Source organism: Podarcis vaucheri, assembly GCF_965113315.1.
Source record: "Podarcis vaucheri genome assembly, chromosome: 15".
Taxonomy (NCBI): Eukaryota; Metazoa; Chordata; class Lepidosauria; order Squamata; family Lacertidae; genus Podarcis; species Podarcis vaucheri.
Genome location: NC_138753.1, coordinates 32,067,540 through 32,083,531, shown reverse-complemented (window position 1 = coordinate 32,083,531; position 15,992 = coordinate 32,067,540). Strand labels below are relative to the sequence as shown.

General features: G+C 45.8%; 1 protein-coding gene across 18 annotated transcripts in view; it reads left to right on the top strand.

The window, feature by feature from the left end:
- Window positions 1-10,736, top strand: part of ST3GAL4 (ST3 beta-galactoside alpha-2,3-sialyltransferase 4) — a 173,505-nt gene extending 162,769 nt beyond the window's left edge. For all 18 annotated transcript variants that reach the window (XM_082200621.1, XM_082200620.1, XM_082200610.1 and 15 more), the window contains 5 exons: window positions 1,547-1,642; window positions 2,441-2,630; window positions 3,393-3,536; window positions 5,664-5,801; window positions 8,720-10,736. In XM_082200621.1, the coding sequence (XP_082056747.1) occupies window positions 1,547-1,642; window positions 2,441-2,630; window positions 3,393-3,536; window positions 5,664-5,801; window positions 8,720-8,806 (655 nt within the window). In that variant the 3' untranslated portion in view covers window positions 8,807-10,736. The remainder of the gene's footprint in view (window positions 1-1,546; window positions 1,643-2,440; window positions 2,631-3,392; window positions 3,537-5,663; window positions 5,802-8,719) is intronic.
- Window positions 10,737-15,992: the final 5,256 nt, after the last annotated feature.

The following is a 15,992-nucleotide window of genomic DNA, read 5'->3' as shown; positions in this document are numbered from 1 at the left end:
GCCTTGCTTGCAGGCTTCCCATGGGCACCTGGTTGGTTTCTGTGAGAATAAGGTGCTGGGTTAGATGGGCTTTTGGCCCAACCTAGCAAGGCTTCTCTTAAATTCATAAGGGATTATTTAAATCTGGATGTTAATGGAAAAATGCAAACAAATTTAAGCAAATCAGTACTATAAAAGACTGAGACAGAAGAATATACTTTGTGTTTTTTTTGCTCTATAAGATGTGCTTTTCCCCTCCCTTTTTAAGTAAGGGGAAGTGTGCCTGGAGTGAATGCAGGCTGCGCAGCTATCGCTGAAGCCAGAACAGCAAGAGGGATTGCTGCGCAGCGATCCCTCTTGCTGTTCTGGCTTCTGGGATTCAGAATATTTTTTTTTCTTGTTTTCCTCCTCCAAAAACTACAGTGGTACCTCGCAAGACGAACGCCTCGCAAGACGGAAAACCCGCTAGACGAAAGGGTTTTCCGTTTTGGAGGCACTTCGCAAGATGAATTTCCCTATGGGCTTGCTTCGCAAGACGACAGCCCATAGGGAAATATCCAGGACAGCGGGGAAGCGCAGCGCGTCTTCCCCACTGTCCTCGGACCTCCTCCGAAGCCGGGCAGTGGGGCGGGAACACCACCTCCCGCCGCCGCCGGGCTTCAGAACGATACTCCGAAACCGGGCGGCAGGGCGGGAACACCTTCTGAAGGCGGGCGGGGGGCGAAAGTCTTTGTCCCCCCTGCCTGCCTTCCCAGGGGCTTTTAAATCGCCCCAGACAGCGGAGAAGTCCTCCGCTGTCCCGGGGCGATTTTAAAATGCCGCCCGCCAGCATTTTAAGATCGCCCGGACAGCGGAGAAGTCCTCCGCTGTCCCGGGGTTTTTTAAAATGCTGGGGGTGGGAAGAAAAGCCCTTGCCCCCCCCCCGCCTTCAGAAGAGGTCCGGGGACAGACTGTCCCCGGACCTGGTCTGAAGGCGGTTTCCCTAGGAACGCATTAATTGATTTTCAATGCATTCCTATGGGAAACCGTGCATCGCAAGACGAAAAACTCGCAAGACGAAGAGACTTGCGGAACGAATTAATTTCGTCTTGCGAGGCACCACTGTAGGTGCATCTTATGGTCGGGTGCGTCTTAGAGAGCAAAAAATACGGTAGTTTCTTACAAATGGTTAGTATACTCTGCCATTGTGCTCTGGTCCCCCCCCCCCTTTAGTGTACAACTAGTCTATCCCTGCAAACCCCACCCTACTGGCACTTCATATATTGCCTGGTGGAGTGCTTAAAATAGCATGTGTCCCCGCTTTCCAGTAAGTGGTCATAGCATTTAGGGAAGAGCTGTAGCTTGGAAGAACCTCTGTTTTGCATGTGGACATCCCTGGCATTTCTAGGTAGAGCTAGGACAGACTCCCTCCCCAAAGCTCTGAATAGCTGCTGCCAGTCAGTGTAGACAGCACTGAGCTACGTGGACCAAGGCAGCTTCCTATGTTCTTCTCTGATTAGCCAACCTTCTGAGACGTTTCTTCCCTGTCTAGGAGTATATAATGGAGTCTTCCTTTTCTCTTTCGCAGTTTGAAGTGCCGGAGATGTGCAGTAGTAGGAAATGGACACCGGCTCAGAAACAGCTCTATGGGAGAATCTATTAACAAATACGATGTTGTGATCAGGTACTTAGATGCATCGGGGTCTGTGATCTTCCACGGCAGTGCAGCCAGTTTCTCTGAACGTAGCATGGTCCTGTTTTGCCACGTGGAACTGAATGGGGCTGTTTGCAACAGCGGCATCCTCCCAGTGGATCCTTCCCCTCTGCAAGTCGTACTTACCTCATCTACTGACACCACCACCTTCCACTTTCCCATCTTGCTACCCCCATCAGCGGCAGCAAATAATGTGAAGGAGGAGATGGGGAAATGCACAGCATGATAACATCAGAGCACTAAGCACATACACACCCTACTGTATTACTGAGCAGGAAGAATATGACTAAGTGATGTTGTTTTTACTGGCAGCCCTGTGCTTTTCCGTAACATATTCGTGTTCTTGGGAAGAGACCCATAAATGTCCTCCAGGTTTGGTTGTGCACTAGGGTTTCCCTCTGAATTGATGGATCAGCAGATAAAGTAAACGCTGAGTTGCACTCTAGCTGAGACGTGTTCTTGGACTCCAGCTCCCTTCCTCCTTGAGCTTTGGCCACTCTCACTGGAGCTGATAGGTGTAGTTGAACAACTTGGTTGGAGGATACTCCTCTTGGCTGCTTCTGCTCTAGCTTGTTCCAAGTCAAAGCAGCGGCTAAGCATAAGAGAAGAGGTTAACTTCAGCTACCCTGTAGTATATAACGTGGACATGTGGCAATTACCCGTCGGTCAAACTCCTGCACATAGGTTCGTTCTCATAAAACGACGAAATGCCTGCCTATGTTCTGCCAATGGTGCAAACTCCCTTTCCTCCTCTCTGCCCCACTGCAGATTGAACAATGCACCAGTTTATGGTTATGAGAGCGATGTGGGCTCCAAGACCACTATGCGGCTCTTCTACCCGGAGTCAGCACATTTCAACCCCCAAAGAGAAAACAATCCAGACACATTGCTGGTGCTGGTGCCATTCAAACCCATGGATTTCCAGTGGATGGAAACAATATTGCACGACAAGAAAAGGGTAAGTTATTGGGAGATGAAGACTAGTGCAACTCCTGGTCCCCTTCCTCTGATCCAGAAGCCCTTTCTTTTGCCCCCAGGGACACAGGAAGCTGCCTTATATTGAGCCAGGCCATTGGTCAGTCTAGTTCTCAGCATTTTCTGGACTGAGTGGCAGCAGCTCTTTAGGGTTTCATGCAGGAGCTTTTCCCAACCCCAGCTGGGAACACCCGGGATTGAACCTAGGACCTTCTATAAGTGAGGCAGATGCTCTACCACTGAGTTTCATTCCTCCCCCTGAGTATATTCTTCAGAAGCATGGCAACTGATTTTGTTTGTCCATGCGACCCTGCAGGCAGTGTATTGGACTCAGCTCTGGAAGACCTGCTTCTGCCATGGTCTTCTATGGTAGACTTGAACAAACACTAAATTCTCAGCCTATAAAAAATGGGAATAGCAGCCTACCTCCCAGAGTAGTGGTGTGGGTAAACATGAGAACCAAGGCAATTGAAGTAGGTATGGAAGAGCGTTCTGGTCTTGCTCAGAGATACTGTGATCTCCAGGCGGCCTAAAGATACAGAGAGAGTGTCCCATCTGAAGCACAGAGATCAGATCCTGATCTGGGTATATAGGGTATAACACCAGAAAGCCACCAATGGGAAAAGACTCTGGTTTTGCTTCCCCACTTTTTCTTCCTCCTTAAACCCAGTTCAGTTCTCTTGCTTTGATTCTGCTCTTGAGAGTAAAGAGCCCCTGGCTAACCTTTCTTACTCCTCTTTTCCAGGTTCGGAAGGGCTTTTGGAAACAGCCTCCCTTAATTTGGGATGCGAATCCTGAGCAAGTGCGAATCCTGAACCCGTATTTTATGGAAATAACCGCTGCCAAATTGCTTAAGCTTCCTATGAAGCAGCTGAAGAAGTTAAAACAGGTAAGAGTGGTAAAGCATGAGAGAGAGGGAGAGAGAAGGGACAAGTTACAGGAGTTGAGGTTTATTCCTAAAAGGAGCAAAGCGCTCTTTCTCTTGAAATTCTCAAGATGAGATGGTGCTTGGTTGTCTCCAAGCTGTGATCTCTCCTGTAATGTGGCACCTGGATATCTTGGGACCCAAATACACATGATGTGGGTGATCTGTGAGTGGATCTCCAGGCGACTGTCTTTAAAGCTTAACATCAGTGGTGAGAGTAGAGTGTAAATGGCCTCGGAACAGTGGTGCCAGGTGTGTGTCTCAGTGTTAACCCTCCCCCGTGTTATATTTCCTTTAACGTATTTTCCCCTGCCCCCAAATCTGTTAGACCAGTGGGACAAGGGGGGTGGGGAAGTGATACAATATGGATGCCTATGTCTCTTTCCCCTGCCCTCTAGCAGGATTTTGATTTTGATTGGGGAAAACAGCACAGGAGGCAAAGTGTTAATTGTGGCTCTTTCCCAGCGCTGGTGTCCTGAGACATTTCACTTCTCAACTTGTATCTGCCACTTATTTTAAGCATTTAAACACACTGTGTGTGGCTCTCTCTCTCTCTCTCTCTCTCTCTCTGTGTGTGTGTGTGTGTGTGTCTGTCTCTCTCACCTTCCCCTACCTCTCCAATCACAGATCATCTGTATCCCATGTATCCCATCTGTATCCCATGCTGCTAGGAACATCCTTTAGTCTGGAAAGTAGCAGATAGGAATGTTGTCCATTCAGGGCAGAAAGCTAATTTTTGAATCAGAAGTATGTTCAATTAACTGACATTTCAGGTGCAGATGTATTTATTTTTTTAGTCACAGTTTAAATGTCACTTGGGTGGGGAAAGCACCTCAGCTCAGCCTGCACTGCTTTTCCAAATCAGAGTGAGGTGACTTGTAAGATCTTTCAGCCTAGTTCTCACTGAGGTGGTAAAGTCTCAGGCTGCAGGTGGGGGCTTGCATGATGAAATGCTTCTTTGTGCTAAATTTATTTAAATACATCCCTGCACATAGAAGATGAGCGTGTTAAAGGCTAGGATAGAACCCTTCCCCCCAGATGTGCTAGTTGTCCCTCAAATGAGCTGTTTTTGTGTGGAGTAGCATTTACTCATGGGAGTCCCAGCCTGTAGTCTGAAGTGGTACAGCCCAGGAAGATGTTTACCACTTCAAAGACACCTGGGCCTTAGTTCATGTCATCTCAGGACACACTGCTTTTTACGTTCAGTGTTGTTTGCTATCCTGTTGGCAACTTCTAGATGTACGTCTGTACGTCTGCCAGTGTTTGCAAAGGTGGGGTGTCTTGTTTTTTACCATTGCCTTGACAACTTTAGAACTACTTTTTTATGTGTGTGGCAGTTATCAGGAAGCATTTCTATGGCTGACATTTCAAAGCCGATGAGAAACTCTTCTACCAAGGTTTCGAAGCTACACTTTATCTAAGATGCTGTCATCACACCTGTGCAAACACAGACATTGTTTTGGGACAATAAAGCTGAGCACACTGATATTCTTTGTTTTATTGTTTTAAGAAAGTCTGCAGTCTAGGGATGGGGAAAGCCTCTGGAATGAATAGGAACTTCCCCCTCAATACTAATTACAGGCAAAATGTGTGTGCGTGTGAAAATGTATAGATTAAGAGCATAAGGAGAGCTTGCTGGATCAGGCCAGTGGCCCATAGAGTCCAGCATCCTGTTCTTACAGTGGGCTGAACAGTTGCCTGTGAGAAACCAGCAAGCAGGATTCAAGCATAAGCCCACTCTCCCCTCCTGTGGTTTCTAGCAGCTGATATTCAGAAGTATTGCTTCCTCCCTGCTATGGAGGCAGAGCATAGTCACAGCAGCCCTGTAAAGCAGGTTAGGGGTCAGAGGCAGGGACCAGCCAAAGGTCACCCAATAAACTTTGTGGTTGGGAGGGGATTTGAACCTGGGTGTCCCCCCTGATCAGGGTCAAGCCTTCTGGCCCAGCCTTCCTCAATCTGGTGCCCTCAATTTGGGCTGTAACTCCCATCAGTCGAAGGCTGCTCCAACCACTAAACCATCCTGGCTTCTCAAGGTAAGCTTTGTGCCAAAAGAAAGTGAACCCAGCATCATGTTCCTCTGTCTTCCTCTAGAAACCAACCACAGGATTAGTGGCTATCACCTTAGCATTGCACTTCTGTGACATAGTTCATATTGCGGGCTTTGGATACCCTGACTCCAAGAAGCAGACCATTCACTACTACGAGCAAGTCACATTGAAGTCGATGACTGTGAGTAACCATTGCCTCTCTTGTCAGATGAATATAATATAAGAAGCTGCTTGTATAGGGAAAGTCCACCGACTTAGTAAACTGAGATGTGAACAAGACTTTAGCCACTTTATACGAGCCAACGAACAAATCAGAAAGTCTGCAGTTAACTGTAGTTTCACATTTTGTCTGGACTGGGAAATTATAGCCTCAGAACAAGCCAGGATGTCAAACCAGGTTTGAACCTAGTTTAATATTCTGGCTTGTAAAACAACAACAACTATTAACCATTCACAGATGAAAGAAAGAAACTTGTTCATTAAAAAACCCCAACATTGTGACTAACCAGTTTTCTTAGGGCATTAACCTTTCATGGACTAGCTTCAATCAGATTTATGAGTGGCATGTCCTGTGTATATATACAGATGAGCGTAAATTAGGGGCAGGGAATCTGTGGTCCTCCAGATGTTGTTGGACTCCATCAGCTCCAGCCACTATGGCCAGTAAATGATGGCGATGGGAGTTGTAGTCTGACAGTGCCTGGAGGGCCACAGGTTGCCCATCCCTGGTGCAAAAGAAAAACAGGTTGGAAGTAAATAGCAAGTATGCAAGATGACCCTTCACAGCAGGAGTAGCGAACACTTTTTCAACCTGAGGCTAAACTAATGATTAGCCACATGCCACCAGCAGGTGTGGTTATTCTGTAATTCTGTGTGAGGGCATGCATGCATGCACACCCACTGCACATCCGGAGAACACATACAGCACACAAACCACATGTACAAGGACATAGCATTGGAGTGTGATGTGCATGTGAAATGTTTACCTTTTACACTTCACAGACAGATTTTATCTCCCCATCTCTGCTGATCACCACGGTGTTGAGATGGAAGAGTTTTTTTATGCTGTTTAACAGATTGCTCTTTAAAGAGCAGGCAGAGTGCTTTATCTCCTGATCTCAGTTCTGAGCACCAGGAAACAAGGGTTGGCAGTCTCCATCCTCTTGGCTTGGCAGACTGGCTCCATCCATCACGGCATACATTTGAGCTCCAGTTCCCAGTTGTCACAGATTTTACTTGTTTTTTGCATATCACTGAGGTTTCACTCCAACCTTTAATTCCTCTCTCCTCCCCCTGCCTCCCTTTACACCTAGGCTGGGAGTATCTTTCTCAGTTACCAGGTTTGCACCGCATGATAAGCCAGCTATGGCTTGGTGAAAACATGCGGGCTTCCAGAAAGATGATTGGACAACTTGAAAAGAGGTTTAGAGATAAGACTGGGAAAGAGGGAGAGAAGGGAGAGGTGGTGGCATGCCTCTGAATACCAGTTGCAGGGGAACGTGTGTGTGGAAGCATGCTTGTGGGCTTCCCTTAGGCATGTGGTTGGTCACTGTGAGAACAGAATGCTGGACTGGATGGGTCCTTCTTGGTCTGATCCCAGCAGCCAGACACTTGTTTTCATTCTGCTTGCTCCTCTCCCGAGATGGCAAAACAGCCCTAAGAAGGGAGTGGCAGATGGGTGAAGAGCAGAGATTAAAATCCACTTTGTGGACGTTTGTGGCATTGTGGTTTCCATTGCCTCTTAAGGATATAAGAAGAGACCAGCTAGATAAAACCAAAGTTCCAGTCTGGTTCAGCCTCTTATTTCCTACCATGGCTAACCAGATGCCTCTGGGACACCCATAGGCAAGGCAGCAGCATGGGCCCTCTGAGGCTGTCCATATGCCATTCTGAGTTGAGTCTGTATAATTAGTACCACTATCTTGGTTCTTCCTCTCGACCCTCATGCAAGCATAGCTGCATCCTGCGTTGTAGGTCCCGTATTAAGCAGGTAGTTGGACTGGATGAGCTTCTCAGTTGTTTAATTTGTCTTAGAATACAAACTTTCTCCTTTAGGGACTCTTGAAAAGCTGAAAACCAGTGAACTGCATGGTAGGGCTGGGCGATAACCTGTTTTGGGTATCACAATATATCACCAGCTAAACACCGTGATATATCAATATTCTGTGATATCTGAAATAAGGAAGGAACTAAGCAGAGGCAAACAGGACAGTGTCCTGGCAACTGCTACTACTTAAGGGTCTAAAACTGATAAATGATGATATTATCAATCATCTCACTTGCAGCAGGCAAGCCAAAATGCATCCAAATGAGACTTTTGGTTTTGGGCTTGGTGTTGGGGACGCAGGTGGCGCTGTGGGTTAAACCACAGAGCCTAGGACTTGCCGATCAGAAGGTCGGCGGTTCAAATCCCTGCGACGGGGTGAGCTCCCGTTGCTCGGTGCCTGCTCCTGCCAACCTAGCAGTTCGAAAGCACGTCGGAGTGCAAGTAGATAAATAGATACCGCTCCATCGGGAAGGTAAATGGCGTTTCTGTGCGCTGCTCTGGTTCACCAGAAGCGGCTTAGTCATGCTGGCCACATGACCCGGAAACTGTACGCCAATAAAGCGAGATGAGCGCTGCAACCCCACAGTCGGTCACGACTGGACCTAATGGTCAGGGGTCCTTTTACCTACCAAATGGTGGTATTCAGAACAATCCAAAGTGTGGGGATGAGTCATAGTGAATACAAATAATCTGGGACTGCCAGCAGGCCTTCTAGGCAGCAGCAGCTTGGATGTGGCATGGACAGTGGTGGCCTGCAAGGCTCTGTGGCGGTGATAAGAGTGACAGAAGTAGCAGCAGCAGCTCCCTCTGTATAGTTCCATCCTTATTTCAGACATCGTGGTAGATTGCAATGTTTAGCTTGTAAGTTGTGATATTGATAAGCAGGTATTGCCTAGCCTTTACACACATTGTGATTTGGGATGTATTGCTAGCTCAAGTATTATGAAACAATTATCACGATGTGAACTTCAAACCAGTTTTGGATGATATATCAATATATCGCCCGGCCCTACTGCATGGCCTAATGTGTTTCTCATTGCCTTCTCTTACAGGGTTCAGAACACAATATCTCACATGAGGCATTAGCAATAAAAAAGATGCTTGAACTGGGTGTCATCAAGAACCTCACCTACTTCTGATGGAAAATGGACTGCCGTTTTGAGGGTTTTTTTCTGAGCCAGCTGCTGGTCCAACACAGCTGCCCATGGCTAGCTGCCCCTCCCCCCCAACATTGACTGGTGTGGAGACCCTGCAGCTTCACTTGAAACACTGGGGTGGAAGTGTGTGACCCCTAGACGTATTGGCAGCAAGGGATGGAGATGGTCTGGGAAGTGGTTGGTTGATGGCAGCAGCTGGAAGCAGGGTGGATGCTGCCTTCTACAGGGTCCTCTTTGCACGGACTGTTGCAGGATTTTCTCTGCATCAAGTTGAGACTTTTAGAAACAGAAGTTCCCGAAATCTTCACTCGTGGCAGAGAAGAGCCTTTGGGAGGCCAATGACTGAGTTGCCTGTGGGCCTCAAGGGTGGCACAAGTGACATTCCCATGGGGGGAGGGTGTCAAATTACCACCCCTGTGTCACCTTGAGATCTTAATCACTTTTGCCTTCTGACTCTGGGAAGTGCAGTGGCAGCTGCTGTTTCTGTTGAAATGATGTTAGGTGTCACCGGGCGGAGCAGGGGGGTAATTGAATGAAGGATTATTAGCTGCCTGCCATATTTAATGTTTCTGTTTGAATGAGAGAAAAGTGTACTGGTTCAAGTCCTCCGTGCAGTGAAGGAGTTTGGAATACCCAGGAGAAAGCTGTTAGGGATGGTGGGAGTTGATAATGTTGATTTCTCTCTCTCATCCAGTTCTTATTTTTTGGAGTCTGTGACATAAGGGGAGGATACCCTACAGTATTTGATAAGTGGTTTTTTTTACTTAAAAAAAGGTGCCGAGCTGAACATGGGTGTTTCTGGGCACTTCGTTGGAAGTAAATCCTCCTTCTGTGAAGGGTGTGTGTTTGTGTGTGAGAGAGAGAGAGAGAATGAGAGTATGTCCGTCCAGTATACGAAGTCTGTTCTTAAATATAAGCTGTAGGCTTTTTTCCCCTCTAGCATTTGGGAGTTACTTCCTATCAGACATAAGACTCCAGTACAAAGGAAATGGCATAACCAAAGCTGAATGTTGAAGGAAAGAAGGAGGGGGGGGGGAGATAGTTGGGAATTGTGTATCCGTTTTGTAGGGGGGGAGGAAAAAATGTTTTATTATTCCTTGCTCACAAAACCTAAATTCTGCACTACGCCTTTGTCTTTTCTAGTAGCAGGATGAGTGTTCTGGTCATTTAGGACGAAGGCTCTTCTCATGCGCCTAAAAATGGGGCAAATTTTGAAGTAAGCTGCCAGTTTAAGTAGGCAGAGAATTAGGGGGAGTGGTCCAGACATTTCAGAAATGGGCCTCGGGTCAAATGTTCTGGTCTTGCCTGACAAGTGCTTGGAAGAGACTCTCCTCCAAATATTGTTTGGGGCTAGTTGTGCAAGAATCAATACTTTAACCCCCCCTTCTTTTAATTTCAGCTTTGAGATCAAAGTATATCTCTTAAATTTGCTTACTGTTGGTTAAAGGGTCTGAATTGATTGCTGCACAGTTTGGAACCTTGTATTTCATCCATGAGGGGAAGAAGAAGAAGACAAAGGGAGGAAGGTGACAATATAATTTCCCTGTCCACCACCCGCTACACCTTGCGTGCACAACCACCGTGCCTTAGCTGTGATTGCAAGTGCCCAACTTTGAAGGGCCTGCTGGGAATGTAACCTCCTTATGGCTTAGGCCATCACACCTATTGCCAAGAAGGCAACTGACTGAATTGAGTTGCTCATGTTATGTCCCTTTGAGAATGCACATAGAGCTTCAACTTGGGAACTGGTTTGTTGCAGAAATCCAGACTGATCCCCGGAAGAAAAAGAGTTCTTAAATGTTGTTATTTCAAAGGAGTTTGAATCCTACAGAGAATGTTGGAAGTATCTTTCCTGGTTAAGCAATTACTGCAGTTCAGTGTTAAGTAATTTAATAAATTAAATTTAAAAATACCCTTTGCAAATCATGCATCTTTTGTAGAATAAGCTTGATATGTATTACCAATGAAGTTTTCCTTGCGGTTTAGGACATTCAAGCAATTTCATGCAGCGTGGTGGTGATTTGGGACCATCTCTTAGAGGTGGAAGACGATTTTTCACCTACAGATGCTTTCTAGCCCCATAAAGGGTGACAACAATGATGGATTGTTCCATGTCATATCCATACAAAGCAGGAACGAAACTATGGAGCAAAGCACAATTCATTGCATTGTTGGAACTATCAATACAGTCATACCTCGGAATGTTCGACTTCCAAAACATTCGGAAACCAAAGTGTGGCTTCTGATTGGCTGCAGGAAGCTCCTGCAGCCAGTCCGAAGCCCTGGAGGACATTCAGGTTCCAAAGAACGTTTGCAAACCAGAACACTAACTTTGGGTTTGCGGCATTCAGCAGCCAAAACGTCTTGAGTACCAAGGCATTCAGGATCCAAGGTACGGCTGTATTGTTAGGGTTTTTTTTAAATTATAAGTTGCCTTGAGGGTCCTTTTTGGTCTGAAAGGCAACTCCTAAATTCTTTTAGAAATAGATTCCTTGGGGATTGAAGGGAATTAGTACTCTTTGCTGGAGTGGCAAGTATGGACAGACTTCAACCTGTGGCAAGAGTGCCACCACATGGGAACCAAAGGATCAGCTGAAAGAATGACTTCTCTGTTGCAAGGCTCAGCTGCATACACCATGGGATACGGCTTATGACTGGATGTCTTAGGATTTGACTCTTGAGGGCTCATAAATTGGAACAGTCTTACGGGCCTATTGGAATTGTCAGCCTTGCAGTCTCCCTGGCTATTACATCTTGAAAGTTTTAAAGTTTTAAATGCTTTGCTATTTATTTAAGTTATATTCTGCTCTTTCTCCTGAAGGAGCCCGGGGTGGCCAGTTCACACTTTTCTCTGCAATCATGATGTGCACTGATTGGTTTTCATCACAAAAAAGCCATAGGTTCTGAAGGGGAGACACATTTCTCTGTACACTTGTAAAGATGAGTGGATTTAATTCCTAGTTTATGCTGCAAACACAACTTGGCCATGGGGCTGGTGGCTTCAAGAGTCCTTTCTCGAAACACATCTGACATAAACAACTGGGGGATCAGCTTTGAGGAACTTTTTCAGTTGTGTATACCAAGCTTCCTGCCCAATCAGTCTGTCAGTTTGGAGACCTATGAAATTGGATTGGGTCTGAAATACCATAGCCTCCCCATCCTTTATGTATGTATTTATTTGAAAACGTGTATGGACGTCTGATAACAAAAGGTTTCAAAACGGTATACAACATATTAAAAACAACATGAAATAACTAATATTCAGAACTCTCTACCATATAGAACTACAAAAGCAAACAAAGCAGCGTTGCTACTCCTAGAAGGCTTGAAAGCAGCCAACTGTTGACTGGGAAGTGTGTGCCATCGTGCTAAATGCTTTTTCTGGCTGCCAAATGAACCTTGGATGTACATGGCACCACCAGATGACCCCCGTGACCAAGTCCTGCATGGTTTAGGGCCTTACAACCTTTCTCTCTAGTAGGTATAAAGCCAAAAGGAAACAGGACTGGCAGGTTTCTACAGGTAGGTAATTATTAAGCAGAGAATAAACATGGGGTATTCCTCAGCCCTCCAGATGTTGCTGGTCTTCAACACACACCACCCCTAACGGATGGGAGTCTGAACATCTGGAAGGCACCAAATTGCTGAAGTCTGATTAAAATGTTTTCAGACTAACCAATTGTCAAGCTCTTAAAATTCAGGGCTTTTGTTTTTTATGTTGTTCACCAACCTTAGAGTGCTACATTGGAAATTCAGATTTTCATATATCCTCCATGTATGAAGACAGTGTCTTCAAACACAGCGGATGTGTTGAAAATTTTTGATATTTGGGTGAATTTTCACTACTTTTGTCTAATTGAAACAATCTCGCCTGTACTAGAGATGCATATTATATATTTCTTTAGAGCAATTTCATCTCACTGTTTAGCCAAAAACAGCTTACAGGCAATCAATTAAAACAAGACAGGTCGTGCCTATAGGGTTACACTGTAAAAAACCCAACACTCAATGAGAAAGGCATATGGAAGAAAGAGGGAGGGTAAAAGAATTCAAGTGCCAATCATTAAAAGTTAAACATTCTTATAATGATCAACTGCTAGGGAAAGAACAATGGAGCTGTTTTTTCAGCAGAGCGGATTGAATGGGGTTTGTTCACCATCTCTCCCACAGAGGCAACCTGCTGTAATGGCTACTACCAGGTGACAGTTGAAGAAGAGAAGGCCCAGGGATGCTACTTATTGTCTCACATATATCATTCCCCCCCATTTAGTCCTGTCACTGTAATGGACTTCTGTAGGAAAGTAAATATTGATGGCCATTTCTACTTGGATGACATAGAAGGCATAGTGTGGAACTAAAAGAAGGGTAGACTTCACGTGCAGGTTGACACAAGTCTGCAGTTTCCAAAATCCTGCATGTGCAATGGGCCAAAGCTGCTTATGGGGTGTGTCCCCATTATTCATTATTCTCATTTTTAAAAAATAGGATAATAGCCTGGGCTCACATTCTTGGCAGCATCCTGTATTCAAACAAAACATTGGGTTTGCTAAGAGTGTTGAACGTAGAGCAGGCATGTCCAAAGTCCGTTTCGGGGGCCTAATCCAGTCTCTGTGGCAGTTTATTCCTGGGGTTGTAGGGTAAAATCCTTAAGAAAGCTCAACAACTTCAGTCCTAAAAAAAGAGGTTAACAACTTTGGTCAGCCCTCACGGCCCTTCACTTCATTAAATCTGGCCCTCTGAAAAAAGCTTGGACACCACTGCTAAGGATTAAAGCGTTCAAGAGAAGCAGAGAAGGGGTGCTGGATACTGACCCCCCCATGTCGCTTCCGTTGGGAAAGGGGTGTGGTTTAAGCAGCCTGGTCGCCCCACCCCTTCCCATTGTGCCCTGCCCCTTTCCCTGCAAGGGTTCAGGTGAGTGCAAAACACCTTGGGGTGCAGCAAGCGTTTCGGGGTGCTGGGGGGAGGATGCAATGCCAGTGGGATAGTGGAGGGGGAGATAGTAGGTGGGGGAGGGAGAGAGAACCCCCCCCAAATGAAGGGAGGTGGGTCTGCAGCTGAGGTCCGTCCCCCCATTTAGCGTATTCTGATAAGCAATATGGATACTGTACTATAAACACATGCAGAAATACAAACGTTTCCTAAATTTCAGCTGAGTTTCCTGCATTCCAGGGGGTTGGACAACCTGTTTCTTAATAGGTTTACTTGGATTTGGTGCTTTCTCTCTGCATGTCATTCCTTGAACAGCTTCCTGTGCAAAGGTAAGGCTTGCTTTCATTGCTCTGTTCATTTGTACATTTGACTAGTGTTGTGTGGAGAGAAATGCAGCCCCTGGGCTGAAAAATGTCCCCCTCCTGCCCTCCTTGTGTTTGAAACTCTAGAATAACACACTGCCTCTTTCCCTCAGTTGCTATGTCTGCTTGTGACATCACAGGAGACCATACATAGACAGGGCGGGGGAAACTGGGCCTTTTTAATAAAGAAATGATGACTGAGGGAACCCCCCCCCCCTTGTGACACGTGTGGCATGTGGACTCCATGGCACCTTCAGAAACCCTGCCTGGCCCTCCCATTTTTAAAGAGTTTCCCCAAAATCTGTTAGTTTTTACAGTGCTGCAAGACCGTTTATTTTGGCAGTTGAGGGATTGGTATTATTTATTCATTTTGCCCTTTGTGAGAGATAAAACAAACTGGTTCCTTTGACTTAAGGTCTCTGGATCCTTTTAAATAAAGTGATCTGGACAAAATGGGTGAATTAGGAAAACTTTTTATTATACACACTTGCAAGTGGGGTAACCCAAGATCAGGCACATCTTCATCAGGAAAAACACATCTTATAAAGTCACTCGTCTGGCCGCAAGTCCCTCCTTCCACGCCCACAAGAAGGGCGTTTGCCTCATTAACATTACCATTCCACTTCCCATATTAATCATAATACAATACAGTACAGTACAGTAGAATTCAATACAAATACATTTATTGGCATTTCAAGTTAAGACATTTCAAAATGGCATGAGATACAAAGTCTTTCTTCTTCCTTTTCCCGAGAGTTTTGAATAGGGAAATAATAATAATAATAATAATAATAATAATAATAATAATAATAATAATAAATAATTTATTATCCTGCCATTTGTCTGGGCTTCCCCAGCCACTCTGGGCGGCTTCCAACAAAATATCAAAATACAGTAATGCATCAAACATTAAAAGCTTCCCTAAACAGAGCTGCCTTCAGATTCCTCAATAATAAGAGGCAGTGGGGTGAGGGAGGCCAAGGCCACATCCACACACTCATGGCTTCTTCCCTCAAAGAATCTGGGAGCTATAGTTTGAAAAGGGTGCCGAGAGTTGTTAGGAGACCCACCCCGTTCCCCTCCCAGAGCTACAATTCCTAGAGTTCCCTGACCAGAAGGGAACCCTACCCCCAACCTTAATCCTACCCCTAACCCAACCCCAACCCTTAACCACCCTAACAACTCTCCGTTCCCTTAACCACCTACAGTTCCCAGAATCCCCGAGGGGAAGCATTCCTGTTCAAAGTGTCTTCATAGCACTTCCAATGGATGGTGCACCTAATGTGGCCTAATGTTTCCTCCCTCGTTTTCCTCTCTCCCACTGCCCCATCACTTGCAATGCAGCAGATGTCCGCCTGCAGTCTCCCTTCAAAGCTCCTTCTCTCAGGTATGGCCACAGCCTTGTCCATTGCTCACTGCCAGTATTTGGCGTTCATTTCTCTGAAGTAAATAGGGACGTCCTGCAGTTCTCTCAATGACTTTGAAGGCTGGACTTGGGGAAAACCTCACCGGCTCCAGACATCCCAGTAAGGCAAAGGCAAACAGGTGAGTGGGATGGCCACCACCCGACAGCGTCCCCCCAGACTCCTCCTCTGTTTGGCTGCCTGTTAACAGACAAGGCTTCCAAACCCGGACCTCTGGAATGAATTAAGTACTTAACCCGAGGTACCACTGTACTGGAAAACCTAAGGTCACTGTTAAGTGGCAGGCATTCCCCCTTGAATCTGCCTTATGACTTCAGCACTGCCACTACAGAGTGACAGTGTCGTCATAATTTCACCATGGTACCAGCTGCTTCATTTCCACTTATTTGAAAGGCAGGTCATTGAGTATTTATTTTATTCATTTCTTTTTGTATATAATATTTATTAAGTTTT